At 38.8% G+C, this 22,078-nt stretch overlaps 2 protein-coding genes and 1 long non-coding RNA gene across 3 annotated transcripts in view; 2 read left to right on the top strand and 1 right to left on the bottom strand.

Annotated features, from left to right (window-relative positions):
- The window catches only part of sema4ba (sema domain, immunoglobulin domain (Ig), transmembrane domain (TM) and short cytoplasmic domain, (semaphorin) 4Ba), a 35,724-nt gene extending 25,486 nt beyond the window's left edge, over window positions 1-10,238 (top strand). Inside the window, exons 8-15 of the mRNA XM_020941424.2 lie at window positions 207-364; window positions 2,834-3,015; window positions 3,391-3,541; window positions 3,621-3,831; window positions 3,910-4,025; window positions 4,718-4,875; window positions 5,350-5,441; window positions 5,639-10,238. Of these exons, the coding sequence (XP_020797083.1) occupies window positions 207-364; window positions 2,834-3,015; window positions 3,391-3,541; window positions 3,621-3,831; window positions 3,910-4,025; window positions 4,718-4,875; window positions 5,350-5,441; window positions 5,639-6,408 (1,838 nt within the window). The 3' untranslated portion in view covers window positions 6,409-10,238. The remainder of the gene's footprint in view (window positions 1-206; window positions 365-2,833; window positions 3,016-3,390; window positions 3,542-3,620; window positions 3,832-3,909; window positions 4,026-4,717; window positions 4,876-5,349; window positions 5,442-5,638) is intronic.
- A 3,570-nt stretch (window positions 10,239-13,808) lies between these two features.
- LOC110175409 (small EDRK-rich factor 2) lies at window positions 13,809-15,207 on the bottom strand. Its single transcript, XM_020941581.2, has 3 exons — window positions 15,049-15,207; window positions 14,318-14,426; window positions 13,809-14,191 (listed from the first exon to the last, which is right to left on the bottom strand). The coding sequence occupies exons 1-3, from the start codon at window positions 15,053-15,055 to the stop codon at window positions 14,122-14,124; spliced, it is 186 nt and encodes a 61-aa protein (XP_020797240.1). The 5' UTR covers window positions 15,056-15,207; the 3' UTR covers window positions 13,809-14,121.
- On the top strand, window positions 14,560-21,174 carry LOC129409199 (uncharacterized). The gene is made up of 3 exons (XR_008632274.1): window positions 14,560-14,691; window positions 17,635-17,791; window positions 17,903-21,174. It is a non-coding gene; the product is annotated as an uncharacterized LOC129409199 (long non-coding RNA).
- The last annotated feature ends 904 nt before the right edge of the window (window positions 21,175-22,078 follow it).

The following is a 22,078-nucleotide window of genomic DNA, read 5'->3' as shown; positions in this document are numbered from 1 at the left end:
ATGAAATTACAAATGTATATATTTTTAACCTGCATTAAATTAGATGTGTTTGTGTTTCTAAAGTTAGTTACATTTTCCACAATATTGTGCTTGTGAAATTTTGTGTACCAGCATTATGGCATATGTTTTAATGTATATGAAAGCTTTAGTCTGGCCTTTTTATAAGGTATAGTCTGTAATTTTACTTGTTTTTGTTGTTTTGACAGATCCAGTCTTTGTGGGCTCAGCATACATTGAGGAGAGTCAACCAATAGGGAACCCAGTTGGAGACGATGACAAGATCTACTTTTTCTTCAGCGAGGCGGGAAAGGAATTTGACTTCTTTGACAACACCATTGTGTCGAGGATCGCTCGCGTGTGTAAAGTAAGACCTGGGGTTGGTTTGAGGTCATTACGCAAGAAGGCCCAGCAAAAGTTACAGACAGAACAAGGCTTAAGTTTCCAGTCCTTAATCCTGATACAATAAGCTCCAGGAGAGGCAGGACGCTCCCTTGTCTAAGCATGTTCAGCAGTATTTTTCTGTACGTCATGGTCATATGGATCTCTGGCATTGTCTCTTCTGTGTCTATACAAACATGTTTTCAACAGACTTTTCTGTTTGCCTCTCCTCCTTACTCCTCCCCTTCCTGAGCTATAACCCTCTGCAATGTCCTCTCCCTTCTTCTCCGATCTGCCTCACAATGTCAGTTGCACTCATCCATCCCTCCTGCTCTTAACCCTTCTCCAGCGCTTTGAGCTTTGCAGGCATTATTAGTATTCAGGGGTGTATCTCAGCAATATGAAATGCTTTTCCTTCACTATACTGTATGGCCTGTTTTTGTTACTGGCCAAGCATGCACCTCGCAGAGTTCTCTTGAATAATTTTATAATTTCTTCCTCTCCAACTTTAGTTTAGTTTGGTCGATCACCTCGAATAATAACCTGAGGAGTCCTATCTTATTTCACCTGTCATTAGATCAATTAAAAGCCTATGACGGCCTGATACATGCGCACGCAGCATCCTTCCCTGACTGATGTGTCTTGTTCACAGAGGCAGTAATGTGAGTAATCGGTGGGACAGCATGTAATCTTAAGTGACAGCTTAATGATTTAGTCCTGCACTGCTTTGGCTCTGTATGCTGTGACACCTCTTCCAGCCACTGAAGCACCTCCTGGGCTGCTATATATGGGAAGTCATTGACAGAAAGGAACTTGCTGCAGATGAATTGTGCAATAGGGACAGAAGAATGGCCTTTACTCCTCCATAGAGATCCTTTATTTCCCAGCTATGTGGCATGGTGCCTTTTACTGACAGAGGTCTTTTAGTAGCAGCTCTGGGGACAAGTCCTGCAGGTGGTGTTGTCCCTACACCAGTGCATAATTAACGGAATAAAGAGCCTACACATTTACAAACGGGTTGCTTGTGCCTCTATGTTAAGAGTGCGAGTTGGGAGTGGTGAAATGGTAGCTAAAAGGGAGCATCAAATCACTTTAAAACTACATTTTTATATTTGCAAACCAATTTATGTCTGTTTTTCACATTTTTCACATTCAGTTTACGCTGTCAAGATATTATTCACCCTTTCTGAGCACACCCTGTATACAGTGAGATTAGGTAACAGGACAGAGGTATGAGGGCCCCTCCCAAATCATGGGCCCAGGACTTTACTCCCTTTTCCCTCCCTGACAGTGTGGTTTAATTTTTAATATTTGTGACAACTTGAATGTGTTATTTCATCTGGAAGGAGATTTTCTTAACCTGAGCTGTATTTTCATGTGAAAGATGATAAATCAGCGTCTTGTTGTCTTTTATGACAACTTAACTACTGTTTTGTGATTCAGCTTCTGTGATGTTGTCTTTACCCAGGCCTATCTCTCCCCCTTCTTTTCAGCTACTCCCCCATTTCTATTGTTTATTCAGGTGTGGACTCTGTGAGGGAACTGTAGTGTGCTGTAACAATGAATGGCACCACTTCTGTATACCTAATTAGCCTATTTTTCTCATAATATACACAGCCATAGTCAATGTGCTTTCAATTCCTTAAGGTCAAATATTAGGCTGACGCAGTAACAGCTTGTGGGATATTTTCACTGGGCGGTTATTTGGGGAGTGGTCTGTGCTGTGTTTGAGAGTACAAGCTGTGCAGTGGAGCAGGGCAACAATAGCAGTGGACAGCTGAGGGAGCAGGAATGTGCGCTCCTCATTATGTGGACACAGGCTACTACTACCACGGGCTGGTAATTGGCTCCTAGACCCTGCCTCAGTCCCTCCCGTGAGATGGTGCCAGATGATGGTTTGTGAACAACACTCAGGGGAGGAAACACTCGTTTGCATTTTATAATCTTCTCCACTATGAATCCCTCCTTCAGCTGCGATGTGCAGAGGAGGAGCTCTTGGTTTTCGGAAGTGAAGTATTGAGTATTGTCCAGAGATTGGGCGAGACGACTTGTTTTGGTCTTGTTCTTCTTTCTTCTGTACTGCTGATTCAATTTTCTGAGAACCTGTGATGTAAGTCTGCTAAGAAAAAAGCTTGTCATAGCTGGTGTAAAATACATTTGAAAAATATGTATAATAATAATAATCGGACTACCTAAAGGATAGGAAGAAAGAGTTATGTTTGTGAGCGGTCAACCTTGCTTCACTTTGCTGACTGAAAAAGTTGCAAACTAATTAATGCACATGAACACTGGTGATAAGTGGATAACATTTTAAATTACCAGTTTGAAAATAAGGTTTAGGACTGAAAATGTGAGGGCGGTTCTATTGACTCTGCCTTCCAATTATTAATCTATCCCCAATATTATTTCATTGACTTTTGTAAATTCAATGCATTTATGTGTATTGTGTTTGCAGGGTGATAAAGGCGGAGAGCGTGTGCTTCAGAAGAAGTGGACCACCTTTCTAAAGGCACAGCTTCTGTGTTCTCTCCCTGACGATGGATTTCCCTTTAACATCATCCAAGACATGTTTGTCCTCAAGCCCACAGGGGACAGCTGGGAGAGCACAGTCTTTTATGGTGTCTTCACCTCTCAGTGGTAAGAGGACACATGCACAGATGCACTAAACCACACTGTGTATAGTTCAGGATTTAAAGGTGCTGTTATGATGTATGCTAAAATGCAAAGTGCACATGTACAAACAAAGCAGCACTGACCCGACTTGAGCTGAATATACAGTTAGGTTTGTTTTATTATCTGTGTTTTTTTGTTTATCTGGATATAAGGCAGCTGTAATAAAGGTAAACCCACTTAGGCTCTGGTAACCTTGTTAAGTCATGTACTTTTTAAAGCTTTATATGTTTTCTTTGTAGACATTCAGCAAGATTTGTAAAAGTGTAACCTGAGATGTTAGTTCTTTGAAAAGGATTGAGTGTACAAAACAAAACATTGACCTGATTTTACTCTGCTCAGGTACAAAGGAGCGTCGGGCAGTTCAGCAGTGTGTGCCTTTACAATGGCCCAAGTGGAAAGAGCTTTCAGTGGACGCTACCGTGAGGTCAACAGGGAGACACAGCAGTGGTACACCTACAACCATCCTGTGCCCGAACCTCGTCCTGGGGCTGTAGGTATCATTTTAGTGCATCTTTATAATACTCCATAAACACAATTAAATTTTTCACCTGTAATTTGCTTCTACTCAGTGTGTAACCAACCATGCCAGGCAAATGGGCATCCAGTCGTCCCTACACATGCCAGACAAAGTACTTAACTTTGTCAAGGACCATTTCCTTATGGACAGTGTGATCCGCAGTTCCCCTCTCCTGCTCAAACGCAATGTTCGCTACACACAGATTGCAGTGCACAAGATCCAGGGCATTGAAAGGGCCTATGATGTCCTCTTTATTGGAACAGGTACATTTTTTTTTCAGTGACTCACAAACTTTGACACCATCAGTTGCATTCAGTTAAATATTTTTTTCTGGTAACCAGATGATGGGAAACTCCATAAAGCCATAAATGCCAATGATAAGATGCACATCATTGAAGAGATGGTCCTGTTTCCTGAGCCTCAGCCTGTGCAGCATATTGAACTTGATCCACAAAGGGTAAACTATGCTATCACAAATTCGCAAACTGAATCCTGGAAATATATAATGACAGGAAGTATGAAATAGCATGAAATTACAAAAGAAGGGTATGAAGGCACTATTTATTTACTTTTTATCACTGGCTTTTTAACAGCAACTAACAGTCTTGTGTCTAAAATAAGGTTTATGACCCATGCTGGCAGTTTACCCAGATCTAAATTTCATTACCTTTCTCTTCTTATTACATAATGGTCTCTGCCTCCGCCATGCACCCAAACCAAATCTTATCTTAGATTATGTAACTCTAATGAAGACCAAGCTCTTTCTGTGTGTATATTCTTAGCTCCAAATAGGGATATGAAAGCCTAAGACAGTGTCCGTGAAGATTGCCTTTTATACTGCTGGACAAGATGTGTTAAATTTAGACTTATAACTTTATTCTAGTTCCATCATGCCTGCAGGTAAATGCATTTGTGAATGTCTGTGCTTTTAGAGAGAGACTGTGTGCCTGCCATGTGACAAGCACTGACATCATCAATATGGTTGCCATATGTCCCCATAATCAAATTACATTGGTGGTTTCAAATGGAAGAGCAGCTGGCTAAAATTAGACCTTAGTATAGCTTGAAGTTTTGTGTTTATTTTCAGTAATTATTGTTGTATGGAGAGCTGGTTTGATCCTGTTTTGTTTCTTGCTTTGCTCTCTGAAGGGCCTTTTGTTTGTTTCGTCCCACTCTGGACTGGTGGAGGTTGCCGTGGCCAACTGCTCCAACTATGTGAGCTGTGGAGAGTGTGTCCTGTCCAGAGACCCCTACTGCGCCTGGACAGGGAAGATGTGTCGGGATGTCAGGATGGCACCACCAGATAGGTAAGACAGTATTAGGAAATAAAGCAAAGAGGCAGAAAGTACTAAAGTATTAAAATAGGAGAGATTATTGCCATGAAACTGACATATAAGAATGTGACAAATGCATGTCTTTAATGCTTTGCTTTAAGTGTACGGTACAAAATCAATTTGTCCTTAATGATTCACCAAAATGTTACACATTATCGCACTAAATCTATCTGCCATACTGTTGAATATTAGCAACAAAGCAATAAAATCAACTAGGTAGCATACACCTCCCGCCACACCCCCACCAGAAAAGTTACGCTGTGTACCTTTAAGCCCTTTTTACATGACTTACAGTCATGTGTTTGAACATGTAGTCTCTGGAAGAACATTATTGCCTTGGTCACAAAGACTAGGGTATACTCATGCTAAATGAAAGACTTTGACTGTTAAAATGTCTCTTATTAGGCCCACTAACACATTTGTTTTGTTTGCTGTGTTTTGTCTCAGCCATTGGCAGCAAGATGTGGAGGAGGCTGATACTTCAGCCATTTGTAACAGGACATTCCCCAGTGCCAGATCTGCCAGACCAGCAGCTTCTCGTGAGTGTGTTATTTGTACACTCAGATCTTTAATTACAGCGCATCTGCTCAGTGAGTTGTCAGCACAAATTGACACATACTGTTGCGAAACATGTAGCCAGGAAGAGGTAGACGGCAATTGTGCAAAACTCAAATGAAAATACAATCCTTCATTATACTGTGTACAAATTCTTTTTTTGAAAATCTTTCTTCTTTAGGTGGTCGCTGCCAGTTTGTCACAATCCCAGCCAACACATTTCGAGTCCTGCCGTGTAAGCTGCGCTCCAATTTGGCACGTAGGAAGTGGCATTACAGTGACAGCGCCAGCCAGTCCCTGTATGCAACCCCAGAAGGAAACCTAGTGGTGGTGGCACAAGTAGACAAGATAGAGACGTATGAATGCTGGTCCGAGGAGGAGGGCTTTCGTCAGCTGTTGGCCAATTACTGCGTGAGAGCCGAGCCACGTCAGGAGAGCACTACGCTGTTTGGACACTCAAGAACGCCTCATGTGGAGCAGGAAAAAACAATCATCCTCCCTGGTCAATCTCGCTCTGAGCAAGTGCACACCAAAACCTACTGGAATGAACTCATCGTGGTCTGTGCCCTGCTGGCCTTTTCCTTGGTGGTCTTCTCATTGTTTGTCATTTACAGAAACAGAGACCATATGAAGTCAATGTTAAAGCAAGGAGAGTGCCCTAATATGCAGCAAAAGAAGCCCAGAATAGTTGGAAAGCCCACTGAAAGCCTCCCGCTGAATGGCAACACTATTCCTGTATCCACATCTGATCATAAGGGCTACCAGACATTGAACGACAACTATATCTGCAGCACACCCACACACGAGTCCTCGCCGGACAACAGCAAGAGCTTCTCGGAGGCGTCTGACAGAAGGCCGCTCAATGCAAAAGAAAGCCATGTTGAATACTCCCCAACCTGCCCACGACCCAGAGTAAGGCTAGGCTCGGAGATAAAAGACTCTATTGTATGAAAGAGCACAGTTTATGTAAAAACGCCAGTCTTGTATCTTTGCGGGGGATACAGGCCAAATGAGCAGGGAGAGGAAAAGCTGACAGCCTCCTACATCACAGCATATGTTTTATTTTAGCCATCGTCATTCTGTGATAATAGCGGAGGTCATTTCATTTAACCATTTCCACTCCAAAGCCAGCGGATGGTCCGGGTTAATCTGGGACTGAGAAAAAAGGTGCAGCGCAGTTTGAGCCCGGGCCACAAGACGCCATTGTCCTCATGTCATGGCCACTGGTGAATGTACAAATGGAGAGAGAGATGGATGAAACACATCATAGTATCTTCTAATGTCATTAAATTATTCAACATCAATGATCTCTAGATCTTTTGATTTGAATTTTTATTTCAAAAATACACTACTGCACATTATCAGTAGAGCATCTGTCTGCATACAAGAGCTATATGTACAAGCAACAAGGTTCAGGGTTTGGAGTAAAAGAAAACCATCTGTTCCATCACATTAAAGACTTTTGGATGCACATGTTATTAAATGAAAAGCATGGAGAAAACGATTTTCAATTTCAGTGGGAGCAAAAATTTAGGCGACTGGTACATGTCAGTGACTGCTGGTCCAGAACTAATTTAAGGACCAGCAGTCCTTTATGGACATGCACCTCCTCAATGCAAGTGGCTGTTTTGAGGTCTGTCTATTTCACATGGAACAATCGACCAGGATGACTGAGAAAGATAGACACTACTCTGGATTCAAGTAAGTCTGGAAAAATAAGGCTTTTTATGTCTGTGACAGCGCCAAGGATAAAGGGGACTCATCTGTACCATCAGGACAGCACTGAATTCATCCCGTGCCAAGTGCCAAAAATACTCTTTGATTGTCTTACCTAAATGCAATAGTGCCATCCGTCCAGTACCAACCACAACCACATCATGCTTTTTGTTAGCATTACTCAGTGTTGAAGAGCACATAGCAATGGAAACTTAAGTCTTAAGTTTCACTGACTAATCACAGCACTAATAATAAGCAAATGTGAAGTGCATGGGGACTTCTCTAGACTGTTAGCTTTTAACACAATAACAGACTCTGATGGACATACTGAAATGGAATAAGGGCCAAAAGAAAATACTATATGATCATGTCATATGGTTGTCAGATGACAAATCTTTGACTTTTTAGTGTTAGTGAATTATGGGTACTTTTGAGCTCAACAAGCACTAACAATATGTCATCTGTTTGCTGTTTAATGCTTAAAAGCTCAATGAAAGGGTGATAGAAAAGATGTATTTCAACTGCCGCTGTGTTAACAATTGAATAATATTTTGTGGTCTCTTGTCCAGACTGCAGATGCACTGTTAATCATGTAGATGCACAGAGCTGTATATTTGGCTCAATATAATCCCCCAGGTTACACTTCTGTAGATGGCATTCACTGTGCTCAAGTCAACACATCAGCCTAATGTGAAAGCACAAGTTATCAGGGTGTCCGCATTTGCACATTTCAGCAAAATGAAATTCAAGCAACTACTGAGAGAACAAGCGTGTCTGGCTGCTACGCAAATAATTCCTTCAAATCAAAATTGTACAGGGACCAGTGCGGTCAGTCACATACACACTGCACCCTAGACCTAATACCTAGCAGATATTTCCAAAGACATAAAATAAGTCAGTATTGTAAACATAATTCAAACTATATTTAGATGCCTACAGAGACATCATGGCACAATTCGCTGTACCTACCATAAAACGGTATCTATATAGTATGCTGTACAGAAAGTTGCCATTAAAACACCGCGCAGATGACGACATGCTATGTAACTGCTACAAGATGACCAAGTAATTGCACAGCATTCTCAGTGTGATTTTCTATCTTTTTGTTGTGTAAATACAATGTGGTTATTATTGTGTGTTTTAAGGGACCTTGTGCAAGACGTGTTGTAGAGATACTTTTGAAACTAGAGTGAACACTGCTGATACATTTTTTTTTATTTCTTCCATAGTGCTTTATTGCCTACTTCAACTTGCATTTTCCCTCTTGCACAGCTCTGCACATCTCCAAACACACTACAGTCATACATTGGACACAGCATCTTAAAGCAGAACTTAACATTAGTAGCAGTAATTGCTCCCATTTTGAAAACCAATAATAAATCTTTGTCCAGTGATTAGTTTGAAATCCTTTTCTTTATCTTAAATAATTTCCTGCCATAGCATGCAGTGATTAGCATATTCATTGGGTCTTTAGATGTATATATCAAATCAAATGCCTCATTGTTCATTACTTATTTGGGACCAGCACAGACTCTAGGTTACATATAGGTTTGCATATTTTAAGTATACATAGTATATTATACTATATTTTAAGGGTGCTTTGTGTTTTCTAAAGCTAACTCGCTTATTTAAATGAATGTTATTCTAAGGGTGCATTCACTCTTGCCATTATTTGGTTATTTAAGTCCTGATTTGGGCTTGGTTTTGTCCTGTTCTAAACTTTGTTTAGAACCGGTTTAGTTCAGGTCTAGTTTCGGGTTTTGGATTAGTCACAACTTTAATGCAAATGCAGTTTTAATCTTTCCTGTGTCACAAATGAAACCGATCTTGTCTTATTTACAATATGAAACATAAATACAACTCAATGTCCTGCTTTAGTAATGACCTTGAAAAGCATTTGAATTTTCCAAACACCTTTTCGAAAAAACTGTTGTTCTGCCTTAAGGTGTGCGCCACATGTCCACTTTTCCACCGCATAGACCTTTCCAACATACACATACACAGTGATTGTAGGCCTCCAGGGGCCAAACCTATAAGCCCAAAACATAACACAAGACGGGTCAACAGATGTACAGCCTCACCCATAACTGTGCAGACCGGGAGCTGCCTCTTCTTTTTCTGCTTTTGAACAACATAGGACAAAAACCTGTGAGGCTTCAGTATTAGCAACAACTGATGGTGCATTCAAAAGCAGACATATACTACCTTTGGACCTTAATAGTGAAAAAATACCAAAAGGTAAATATTGTTATATAATAGATAGTGTTATTTATTAATGACATGCTTTTATTATTTAAGAAAGCAAACAATGATATTACAAGATGCTTTATTTTGAGTGGCTCCTCAGTAAAGCTCTAAACGTGAATGTAATCAACTACGGTATGCACACACTGGCCACTTAATTAGGGACACTTTGGTTATGCAGGGTTGGACTGTTCCTCTCATCACTGTTTGAGTTCCTATATTGTCTTATTAATCTCAGAACAACCATTGTTCTTTGATTTTAGACACCAATTGCCCAGCTTTGTATAATTGTTTTTCTCTTTTTGGAACCTATCATTAAAATTTATACAGATTAGATTAGAAATGTTGATGTCAGAATTGGTGTAACGTCTAATTCCCCCTTTTTGTCCAACCTAAGCTATTTTTTAAATGAACTGGGTATACCTAATACAATGGCCAGTGATTGTGCAGCAACGTTTCATCTTCCTACAGTGGTTCAAGTAGGCAAATCATGCTTTGACGTCATGTATAATTTTAATTTAATTACAAAAATGCAGACCAAAAAACAAAAATCAATCCCATACTTGAGTTGTACAGAACAACAGTCAGATAAGTACAACCCCTGAACCAACCGCTTTGCCTCAGAAAACACCATAAGCTTACTGTTGACTGAAACTAGACAAATGTGGTCTTGCCTGCATGATTTTTCTTTCATTTGTGTACAAATAACATTGTGAACTGTATTTTTTGTATCATTGAGGTTGTGACTGTTGTTTTTATTATAATGTACATAAAAAGCACTTTATTTTAATTTTTTTAAAATAAATGAATTATGAAATACACCACTGTCTTTTCTGTTATTGTTTTCTTGTATGTAGTGTAGTATTTTCTTTGTCACTATCACTTTGCAGAGACATGAGCATATTTAATTACTAAATCCAGACTTTCAACAAACAGAATTCAGCAGTTTTTGTTTCTGGAAGTAATACTCAACTGATGTACTTCTGATTTATAAATCACACAGGGTGCTTACAAAATCTGATCTCAGTGGAAAAGGGGCATCTGGAAACATATTTAACCCAATTATTTGAGGTATTCTTCTGTTTTCTTCATTTTAGACCACATGTGCTTCCATCGTTGCTTGTCTAGACTTGAAACTTTTCCACAGGACAGACAATAAAACAGTAAATAAAATAACATAGGCCTAGATTGAGTTAATCCCCCCTTCAATATACAGTCCCTGACAAGTCTTGTCGCTTATCCATTTTGTAGAAACAAAAGCTTATAACCTGACTTTAAATTAATCGATTGGTTTTAGAAATGTCTCATACGAAAGCTAAAACCCTCCCAAATTATGCTCAATATACTAAAATAAATTAACTTCATTGAGGAAAGATTGATCATTTAATGAACACAGAAAGGTCAGATTTTGGCAAGACAAAAGTTTTGTCGCCTACAGAAAATTGAACAAATAATTTACTTCAAATACAAAAATATGTTGCATAACATCAGTGAATTAAGTAGTGGTGCTGTGAGATCCATATTTAATATCTTGTATGACTTCCATGAGCTTGAAGGACTGCACCCATGCGGTTCAACAATGATTCATACAATTTGTTGATGAAGTCATCAGGAATAGCAAAGAAAGCGTCTTACATGCCTCCCAGAGTTCATCAAGATTCTTTGGTTTTGCCTTCCATGCTTCCTCTTTCATTCTACCCCAGACATGCTCAATGATGTTCATGTCTGGTGACTGGGCTGGCCAGTCCTGGAGCACCTTGATCTTCTTCGCCTTGAGAAACTTTGATGTAGAGATAGAAGTATGCGATGGAGCACCATCCTGCTGCAAAATTTGACCCCTTTTATGGTTGGGAATGTAAGAGGAGCTAATACTTCTTGATATTTTAGGCTATTGATATTGCCTTCCACCCTGCAAATGTCTCGCACACCCCATACTGGATGGAACCCCAGACCATGATTTTTCTGCCACCAAACTTAACTGTTTTCTGGGTCGTTTCTGGTTTTTTGGATCCATGTGGGCTCCAGTAGGTCTCCTGCAATATTTGCGGCGGCTGTGATGTAATTCAACCGAGGATTCATCTGAGAAATCCACCTTCTGCCACTTTTCCAGTGTCCACTGTTGTGGTTGACACAGGGACTTGAGGTGACCAGGCCTGGTGGAGCTCTGCTGCAGTGGAAAAGGGGCTGGATTTTCGAATCAACAAACGGTCCTCCCGAGCAGTTGTCTTGCTGGGTCTGCCGGACCTGGGCTTGTCAAAAACATCTCCAGTCATTTCAGATCTTTTTCTTATTCTTTGTACTTGACGCTGAGACACATTGAAGGTGTCACCACCTCAGCAGTGGATCTGGTCTTCAGCCTCTTGATAATTAACACTTTGGTCTCAGGGTGGATCTTAGGCATGTTGTCAGAGGTCAAGTTGCAGTTGATGTGAAGGTCTGGTGTGCTGGGGTTCTTTTTATACACAAACACTAACTGATTGATCAGTAACTGATCACAGGTGAGGCTGTAATCTAGGATTGGGTGCATCATATGACAAGGTGACAAGACTTTTGTCTTGCCAAAATCTGACCTTTCTGTGTTAATTAAATGATCAATCTTTCTTCACTGAAGCAAATTTATTTTAGTATATTGAGCATAATTTGGGAGGGTTTTAGCTTTCATATGAGACATTTCTAAAACCAATCGATTCATTTAAAGTCAGGTTATAAGCTTTTGTTTCTACAAAATGGATAAGCGCCAAGACTTTTGTCAGGGACTGTACTAGGTCTATTTCAATAATTACATGTTTACAATTAAAACACAATATTGAGTACAGAATTTAAAACTATTTATTTTTTCCATTTTCTGAATAGAGGAACAAAATATGCAATAGTGTGTAAAGTGTCTGGTTGTTGAAAAACCTATATGTTTTGAAGGAAGTAGTTGTGAAACCAAAAGGTAAGACACTGATTTAAGTTTTTTGACATTTAACTTATTAAGAAGAATGGCATAGCCAAGCTACTGATATTTTCAAGTTCAGAAAAAAAAAAAAAAATTAAAGTACTCAATAGTAAACTGAACATTGTAGCTTCTCTTTTTTGCCTAGCCTACACTGATTAGGTTTCAGAAGACCGTAAACACTCTGCATACATTGTCCTTGAGATGCTTTTTTTCCCTTTTGTCAACACCAGATGGCAAAGGTATGCAAGAATGTAGGCTACAGTACAAACAAAAAATAAAAAATAACATCTGCATACAAGAACGTAACGCAATCAATTTGACATGTAGACCTACTGTATTGGGTGTAACTCTCCTATTTTGGGCATGGCTAGTTGTATATCTATTTTACCGTCATATACATCGTCTCTTCAATTTTGAGTTATAATATTACTGTGTCTGATATAACTCTTTATTATAAACTATACTTTGCAACAGTAATACTGACTTCTGGAAAACCAGAAATCTTATGTTTTATCAACTTGCCAAATGTTATTTACTTTTAGCAACAGTGGTGCATCTGCTTCATCAAGAGGCAACAAACTGGTTTGCTATTCATTATTAGCAAATCAATGTAGCATAACCAAGCCCTCAAAAACAATTACTGTGTTGTGTATAATTTGCATTTGCTCTGTACTATCCTATATGGCAATCTCAATAGAAAATAAGGGCTATTTATTTCTACACTTAATAAAGTGACCTCTGGATAAATGAACTGAGTATCTGATCACTGTTTTTAACAGTAGACCCAAGTTTATAAATGTATAGTGAATGGTATAATATATATAAATTAAATTAAATATTACAGTCCAGCCTCATAAGTTTGATATTGCTGAGTTGACCTTCTCTATTTTTATCACAATATCACAAATATTAACGTCACACTTTCAGTTTCACAACAACTGTGATAATGCAATTATTCTTAAATTTTGCCTCCACTTGCTTGTGATATTGCCTACTCACAAATACAAAGGGTCAGCCCTGCATATGCACTGTAGAAATTTGTAATTTTTCATGTGTCAATTTCGTTTAACAGTTTAGAAAATTTACCTTGAAATGTTTTGTGGTAAAGGTCGCCACCTGGCGGTAAACTTGAGCTATTCCAGATCATGTTCTGAGCCTGTTGGGTGAGCGATGTTTAAGTTCCTATATCTGTGAATAATTATCAGCATTTATTTTCTCACTACACAGTTACATGGGTAAATTCATATTAAACAGTTGTTCATAATAGATCAGTTGCAACGTCATCCAAAGTTAGGACTGGGGGAAAGCAGAACATTTTATAACCCAAACTTAACTGTAAAACCAGCCAACTGCAAATTATTTAACAATTGTGTCATCACTAGGACTTTTAGCCTTCCCGTTCCTGATAAACATTACAATTTAACCACAATCGCAAACTAAACAGGCAATATTGTATGAACTAAAAAGATACACTTTATTTGAAACCGACAGGGGGGCTTTTGTACAAAAATACACACATGTTACATATACACTTTGCAACAACAAGTTTCATTTCTCTCATGTAGTTGATGCTGCTGATGCCCCTGTGCATGCAGCATCAGCTCTGGACAACTGCTAGCAGACAATTTTAGCAAGTAAAATCACTAATCCAAAATGCAATGTCATTAGCCAGGGGGAGAGAGAAGGCTCCTGGATTCTTGAAACTGAGATCACGTATCCATTCTGATAAATATTTAGACAAGTTTGATGCTCAGGAAACACAGCTACTTCTTTGTGCTTCCTTTCGGCTGTTCGTCTGCTTTTTTCTGCTTCTGCTGCATTATTTCAGCATCCCTACCAGACAAGAGGGGGAAGAGATCCAGTTAGGACAAGTAAAAAAAAAAAACACAAATTACACAGGGTATTATTTGTGATGACAAAAACAAGATCCAATTGTAAATGCATCCACTGACTGTTTACCTCTGCTTCCGAGCTGCAGCAGACAGCCCATCCTCGTTCCTCTTCCCTTTGCCTTGTTCATTCTGCTTTTTGGCATTCTTCTGGCGTGCAAGCTCACGTTGGTTTCCCCCTATAAATCAAGAAATGAAAAAATAAATCAGTTATCAAATTGAGCATTACGTATTAGAAAGGACCAAACATCTCCCAGATGTAGAATAAAAGTTTAACACAAGCCAACGTGGCATGGGGGCGCTACAGAGCCGCTTCACGCAGACACTGAAAACAAGCGACATCTAAGCATTAACCCATTTTACCAGAGTTGTGCGTCTGATGGAGTGACAAAATGTATCGCTATAAGCTAAATATTATTATTACCGCAACGCTATTGCCTCAAGGTAGGTCACATGATATATTCTTTTCCACCTTATTCGGGGATTCATTGCAGGCCGAGGCTAAACGAGTGACCTACTAGCATTAGCTTTGCGTTGTTGACAAATGTTCGTCGAACGTAGTGTAACTTAGCATATTTATCACGTCCATATAGTTGTAATTATTTAACGTATCGTGTAAAAGTGAATGAAACAACCCTTTGCATCGTTAAAGAAATCGGTTCATAGCGCTACTTTGTTTTGGTTGTTTCAAAGAAAAGACGACGCAATGCTAACAGGGCCGAAAGCCACGATCAAAAGACTAACAAGAAAACGTTCAGAGTACACAGAAGCCTTACAGTCCAAATATATGTCGATACCCACTGGTCATTTTAGTTATTGGTGCTTCTTTCGCCTCAAATCCACAGAGATCAGCCAAAGGGCCGCTTACTCCCGTCTGGTCTCTTCAGTCACCGCTGCTGTGGTGGCGTTTCGCTCAGACTGTGGCCAAAGGGAAAAAAACGCGAGACTTAAACAACGAGAAGCTTCTCCGTGCTCCAGTTGTGCCGTAGGCTCCGTGCACTGCGCACTGACTGCGCACTGTCTGCGCGTAGCTACAGTGAGCTACCTGTAACATTAGAATATTTGTTCACTTATCCTAAAATATACACTAATAATAGGAAACATTAACACATCAAACATTTCAAAACTGCCTTGTGTAGAGTTCAATTTGTTTTTCTCTTACTTATTTTTGTTGCCTTTGGTTACTTCATAGTTGTGACAGTAGGCTATCTCCTAAAGCTGCCTGACCAGTTCGGACTGGAGATAATTTGCTTGATGTGAAGAGCCTTTAAACATACATTTTTAAAGGTAGTTGAGCCTTCATTTCACATGTGTTTTTAGTTTTAGAGACCATGCCCGTTTGGCTTTTCACCAGCAGATGGCAGTGTAGATTTAATAAAAGTCATGCTTGCCTAAATAGCCTGTTCTTATGATTCACTAGGCTTGTTTTGGTTGGATTGTTGGGTTTGGTTTATTGGCTGTCTGGCACACTGATTAAAAAAGTAAGAACCCTGAGTCATGTCTGTGTTGGACTTTAGTCAATGCACGAGACATTAAGTTTTGACCATAGAACCACAGTCCATGTGGGCAAATATTTAACCAAAACATCAGCTTTTCTAAATGGCCATTATTTGGGCAAGAAAAGCTACGAACACATTGTCAGTCAAGTGAGAAAAAGTCAAAAAGCAATATTTTTGCTCAAACATTAGTTTTAAGCTTCAATTTAGTGTCCCTTCTTGAATAGCAATATTTAACCAATGTTACATATAATGGTCAAACAAAGGTTCAGTGAAATCACACCAGTTTAATATTATTGTTATGACTGGGGAGTTTAGTGTTGGAAACCTTTTTGACTAATTGGACAAATGTGAGTCAAGCACTTGACCACCTATAGGCTAGATGAGCTGACTATTACCAAACAAAAGAGCCACGCATAATTGGTCATCATAATAAATAAAATATAGGCAGACCAAGCCACATAACATTCACAACATACTGTAAACATGCCATAGCCTTACAGTGCACAGAGGATGTCCAACTCAGTGGTGAGATTATTGGTGTTGTAGCGACAGGATGGCCCAGGATGTCTGCTTTATGCTCAGTGTTTTCCCAACAGCTGCTTTGACTGAGCAGCTCTGCTTTAGCCACTATTTCTGTCTCTCCAAACAATTATCACCACCTGGTCACATGTACAATTAACTTTGACTGCTTTTGCTTTAACGCAGCAATAAACCTTGCCTATATCTTAGTATTTTTAAAGACAAATGTGCACTGCAATCTTTAAAAATACAGTTACTTTATTATTTATTTTATTACTTTATTATAACCAATTAAACAAAAGTAATTTATGTGAAATATTTTGAACAGAAAATGAAAATGTAAGGTTCACTCAATCTGAAAGTTAAATACATTTGTCTGCAGCTGACATAGTGAAGATAAGGGAACAACCACTAATGCCACAATAACACTATTACATTTGCTGTCTATGAGTTGTTGTCGTGTAAACTTGGCGCGACACTGTGGACGTATGGTGCATTCCTCTCCGTCTCATTTCTCTGCTCTCATCCATCACAGCTCCACTGTCCTGCCCGCTGCTGCACATGATTGATGGCATTTGCAGATCCTGTAGTGAGAGCAACCTGTATGACTGACACAACCTTTTCAAATGATTGTGTTTGTGCCTCCTTGCAGAAAAACATATAAAGTCCCATGTGCTGTTAAAAGCAGAACATTACACAACATATGGTTTTATGCAAAAATGTCCCATTAATATTGCTATATTTTTTTATCCATGTCGCAAAGGCCAGTCATTTTGCTTTGTTTAGATTCATCAGATCATAAAACATCCATTGTTTTTGATGGTGTGAGGTGATAGTTGATCTAAACGCAGAAATAACTTCCGAGACCCTCCGTTATATGTTGTAACTATGTTTCTTCCATATGTTTTCAAAATAAAAAGGTTGACTGAACAATACAAGATGCCTTTGTGAACACCTTACCATAATTTCATCAACAAATATTTTTAAACAAACACCGATATAACTCAGTTTTATCTACATTTAACTTGGATTTCTCCACCTTTGTCCTTTTCACTACTCTGTACAAAGCTGTGCACACAGTCAACGCAGCTGTAAATGGGTTAATGGCCACAACAGGAAGCAATGACAATGGGACTGATACTGGGAAAACAAAATGCATACTTCTTACACCGTATTTGTGCTTTTGATTGGTGACTGTAACGGCTGAATTTTCCAATTTGTAGAATGCAGGTAGCAGGAAAAAAATGGGGGGAAAGAGGGCGGAGTCATTGATTGTCAGAAAAGTGATAAAAAGGACTTATCTTTGTTGGTGCTGATTGCTGTGGGTGTCACCTGTGTCTAAAGGTCGTCCCCCTCTGCATTGTTTCAGATTTGCTGCACAGACACTCTGGCCGAAGGGAGCTCTATTAGATCAAAAGCCACAATCTCTAACAACACACGGAGTCAGTGCACCATGCCTCCTGCACCACAGATGTTGCACTTGGCTGACCTGACAAACATCAACAAGTCACAGGATAACACTGGAGGTATCAAATACTTGAAAGTGATCAATTTATCAAACTTGTAAAAACTTTGATTAATAATTCAGTAAGAGTTGCTACATTTTAAAGGTCCTCTATGAAACTTTTTTTTGGCAGAGAGTGCACCTCCTTTGTGTCCATGGAGATGCTGCTGCTTTGCCTGGAATGTTTCAGTAAGCTCACTACTTTTGAAGAAAGACATTTTGAGGATTTTTGCCAATTGAAAAAGACAGGACAAAGACTAAAATCCATATTGGAATGTTGTTACCTCATCTAAAACATATTTGGAGTTGTATTTTGTTTCATTCATACATGTAATTCTGTATTACTGGGCTGTGTATATCTCTGAAGTTCAAAATTCTCTCTTCCACCTTGTGATATCATGAAGCAGTAGTTTTCAAGTTAACATACACTTTTTTCCTTTTGTTTAGTAGAGCTGGAACTTCCAGAAATTATCCAGATGATTCTAATGAAGGTGTATGGACTTTAAAAACAAAGTGGAGCACTTCCTGTATTAACACATAACATCAAAAGGTATTTTCTGTTTGAGAGACAAACTCAGCCTAAATCTGCAGGATTTGTGTGTTAAACATTTGTGAATGAAACAAAACACAACTCCGGGTATGTTTTTGATAAAGAAACAACATTATATATAGCAGAAAATAACATATTATGAGCCCTAAAATACCCTCTGTTAATATACTGTCATAGAACAAATAGCTTGTCCAAATATTTGCTACAAAAACATATGAAAAGGGGACAGTGGATAATGGTACATAATGAGCAATGGAACCAAACCCAACTTCCCCCCAAAAAAAAAAATCACAAAATATTTACTCAGCACATAACACTCTCCTAAAATAAGCTACACCGTCTTGTCTCCATCCTCCTAAATCATCTTGGCTGCCAGCTGAAAGTAACTCTGTCTCTGCAGCACTCAACACCAAAAGTGCAATAATGTCTAAATCAAACCAGAGCCTTTTTTAAGTCTGTAGCATTCATTTATATCCAAAGTGGCACAAGACAGGGACACTGCTGAGCAAAAGCTGGCTCATGTGACAGAAGCCAGGCCACTAAGTTCAGATTTCTGATGTACATAGTGCTCCTGAAAAGACTGTATGCAATTCTACACTTGAATTTATTTGGCCTATCCAAAATATAGCACAAGTCATATAATTATAATATGATGTCCATGTATTATGAAGCCTTTCTGTTCAAAATGTTGTTTAATTCTCATAAGATGCAAAATTAATAGCTTTATGTAATACTGTGAAAAAGATAAATCTAAATATTCTCTTCAAACTTACTTTTACTGTCTCTCCCAAAAGGACGGTCACTAAAAGTAGCACCTCGTTGTGGGATTGCGCTTCATGGCAACCAGGCTTTAGTGGGCCTCAATTAGCAGAAAGGCAGGGCTCTGGGGAGAGCCTGTTCCATCTAGAGCTAAAGCCCCAGGAGGCAAAGAGAGCAGCACTCATGTACTGTAAGCCCATTACTGCAGTGTAACAAATATCCAGTGCACCCTGTCCCTGTGAGGACACATACAGACAAATATTATGAAGGCTCAAATTAGACGCATCAAGTTCTTAACATGTTGATCTTTTGGCCAAACAGACACTATGCATAGGATTGAGGTGAAAGTAAAGTTTGTCTCCTTTATTAGAGTCAACTGCCACATCACGGGAATAACTCATCTGGATTTATAAATTAACTTTGACTTATTTTTGTGTCTCTGTCTGTCTGTCTGTGTGTCTCCCCAACCATTTCCTCTACATCTGTTTATTTCACACCAAAGTAAATTCATGTCCTCTTTTACTACATGGCCTCTTGGAAAGCAGATCTCTAATCCTCACCTTCACTACCCCTACTCTGCACATATTAGACTGTGCTCTTTAAACTATCAATGTATTAATTTATAATCCTTTAAATTCTTGTTATCACCTACAATTTGCCCAAACAGAAACTGTCTCAAACATAGGTCTATAGTGTCATGATTCTCTAAGTGCAGACTACTAAAGTTGTGTATTTGTCTGAACCTTATTCTTCCAAAACTATTTATTTAGAACTGAGCTGCAATCAGTAAAGCAGAATAAAAAAAAAATAAAAAACTATTGCTTTGTCTAGAATTTTTCACAGTAGGGCATTAAATTTCCATGAATGCAAGGACAAGGCCAAGGCCAAGTTACAGGTCAAAACTATGGAGAGACAAGCCTGCTCACAGTAAGAAGAATGCATCTTTTTCAAGAGTTTTCTTTTGTTTACCTGCAATTAAATACATGCAGATCAATTTAATGCCATACTGTGGAACATTCCAGGTAAAGCAATAACAACTCATCAGTTATGAACAGAGTTTTGAAGGAATGTATTTTGAGCTTTGGAGATGTAGACAGACAAATAATGGGATTACATGTGAGAATGAAACAAAACACAACTCCAGGTATGTTTATGAGGAGGTTACAACATTATAACATGTCTTAAAATTCAATTTTGCATAATATAGGACCTTTAAGTGGTTTTAACAATGGACTAAAAGCTGTAATTTGATCATTAAAATCATTATGTATTTGGGTCAGACAATCTGCCTGATAGAGCAGCAGTGTGGCATGTTATATCATTCCTTGTGATAGTGACTGGTAACTATAACCAAACATACACATTTCTGTCCTTCCTCTTTGGATCATGTTTTTCTCCTCCATTTGGTGACTTTCACAGTTGCAGCTGTGGCAATAGCATTTAGCCTGAATATGATGACGTCTTTGGCCTTGTGAGTCATCCAGCAGGACTCAAGGGCTGCCAGGGAAACCAGCTCCCCTCTCAATAACCGTACACCTTTCTCCCCATAAAACTGCAGATAAAGGAGAACACAGTATCAGTAACAGCAGACCAAACAGAATGACTATTACAATAAAGACATAAAAACGCCATAGATAGACTCCTTTGCAGATCCACCACCAGCACGCTGACTTTGAAGGGAGATCACCCATGGCCCAAGTACAAAATAAAGAATATGATGATTTTAAGATCAATTATCTATTGTCTAAGGCTTAAAATGCACTGGTGCCTTTACCATTATATCTTATTTTAGAATGAGAGTGGAAAGTGACTGATGTTATCATGTATTACATGTGTTACAATGTATTTATGTTTCTGGTACTTGGGATGCATTTAGGACATTTTCAGCTTTTGAGCCTTTCAGCTCTTAGATAATTATAATTTAATTTAGATAAGAGATATTGGACTTATAAGGTCATTACAATGTTCTTTAATGGGGCTAACCCACAGTGTTTAAAACAATTCTTATTTCCATAGAAGGTCACTTATGTAGTGATAATTTAATGTTATTTTTTGTGCCATCTTACTTTCTTTTTAAGTGCAAATATAATGTGATAAGGGAGAAGTGTCTTTATATATATTTATATATATTAATAAACATTGTTTGTCACTGTTAAAATTGTGTCCTTTTCTTAAGAACACTCTGTCCAATAGTGCTCATCCCAATGGCCACGGTGGCGCTTTTTATAATAGTCCATTTATTGTGGGCAGTGGTTTGCATGGGCAGACTGATACAATCACAAAATTACCTAATTATAACAATTATTATAAGCTGCAAAAACAGTTTTTTGGTTTAATTCTGACTGTGCAGGGAGTTACTGGGAACTAAATGATAGCAGGTGTCACTTTTCGTGAGCATTTTAATCAACTGAATTAAAATACACAGGGGTACTAGCAGAGTGAAAGCTTTATGTCTGATTGTTGTCTGAGAAAACATAGTCACGATCCAGTTTGCGCGGGTTTTTTAAGGACGAGGTTACACAGAGCTGCTCTTGTTTAAACGTCTCATTTCATGCGTGGAGAGATCAGTCACACCTGTGGACTCACTGTAAAAATCGTGGCTGTAAAATACTGGGATCTGAGATCGCAATAAAACACCAAACACCTGGGTCTGCTTAGCAACAGCACACACACAAGAGAGAGGGTCTGCCTGTGTCAGGGCGCAGACACAAACAACAACACACTCAATGTACAGAAGACAATGTAGAGCTGTACAAACAAGACAAGCAAAACACTGTTAATGCTCACTTTAAATGAGGAGCATACAACAGTGTTATGGTGAAGTTTTGGATGTGGAATTACACACAACTTAAGTTTATTTAGTGTATTTATGATTTATTTATGAGACAGGGACAGTGCACAATAAACATTAACCTTAACAGGAGAGATGCATTGTACCAGGTTGTAGCACTGGAGCTAATTTCCACCTGTAGTCCCCGGTACATTTTTTTTAGGTTAAGA

Source organism: Boleophthalmus pectinirostris, unplaced genomic scaffold (assembly GCF_026225935.1).
Source record: "Boleophthalmus pectinirostris isolate CB_2022bp ecotype Guang Dong unplaced genomic scaffold, ASM2622593v1 HiC_scaffold_19, whole genome shotgun sequence".
NCBI lineage: Eukaryota > Metazoa > Chordata > Actinopteri > Gobiiformes > Gobiidae > Boleophthalmus > Boleophthalmus pectinirostris.
Note: the sequence above shows the minus strand (reverse complement) of the source record. Positions and strands in the feature narration are given on the sequence as shown.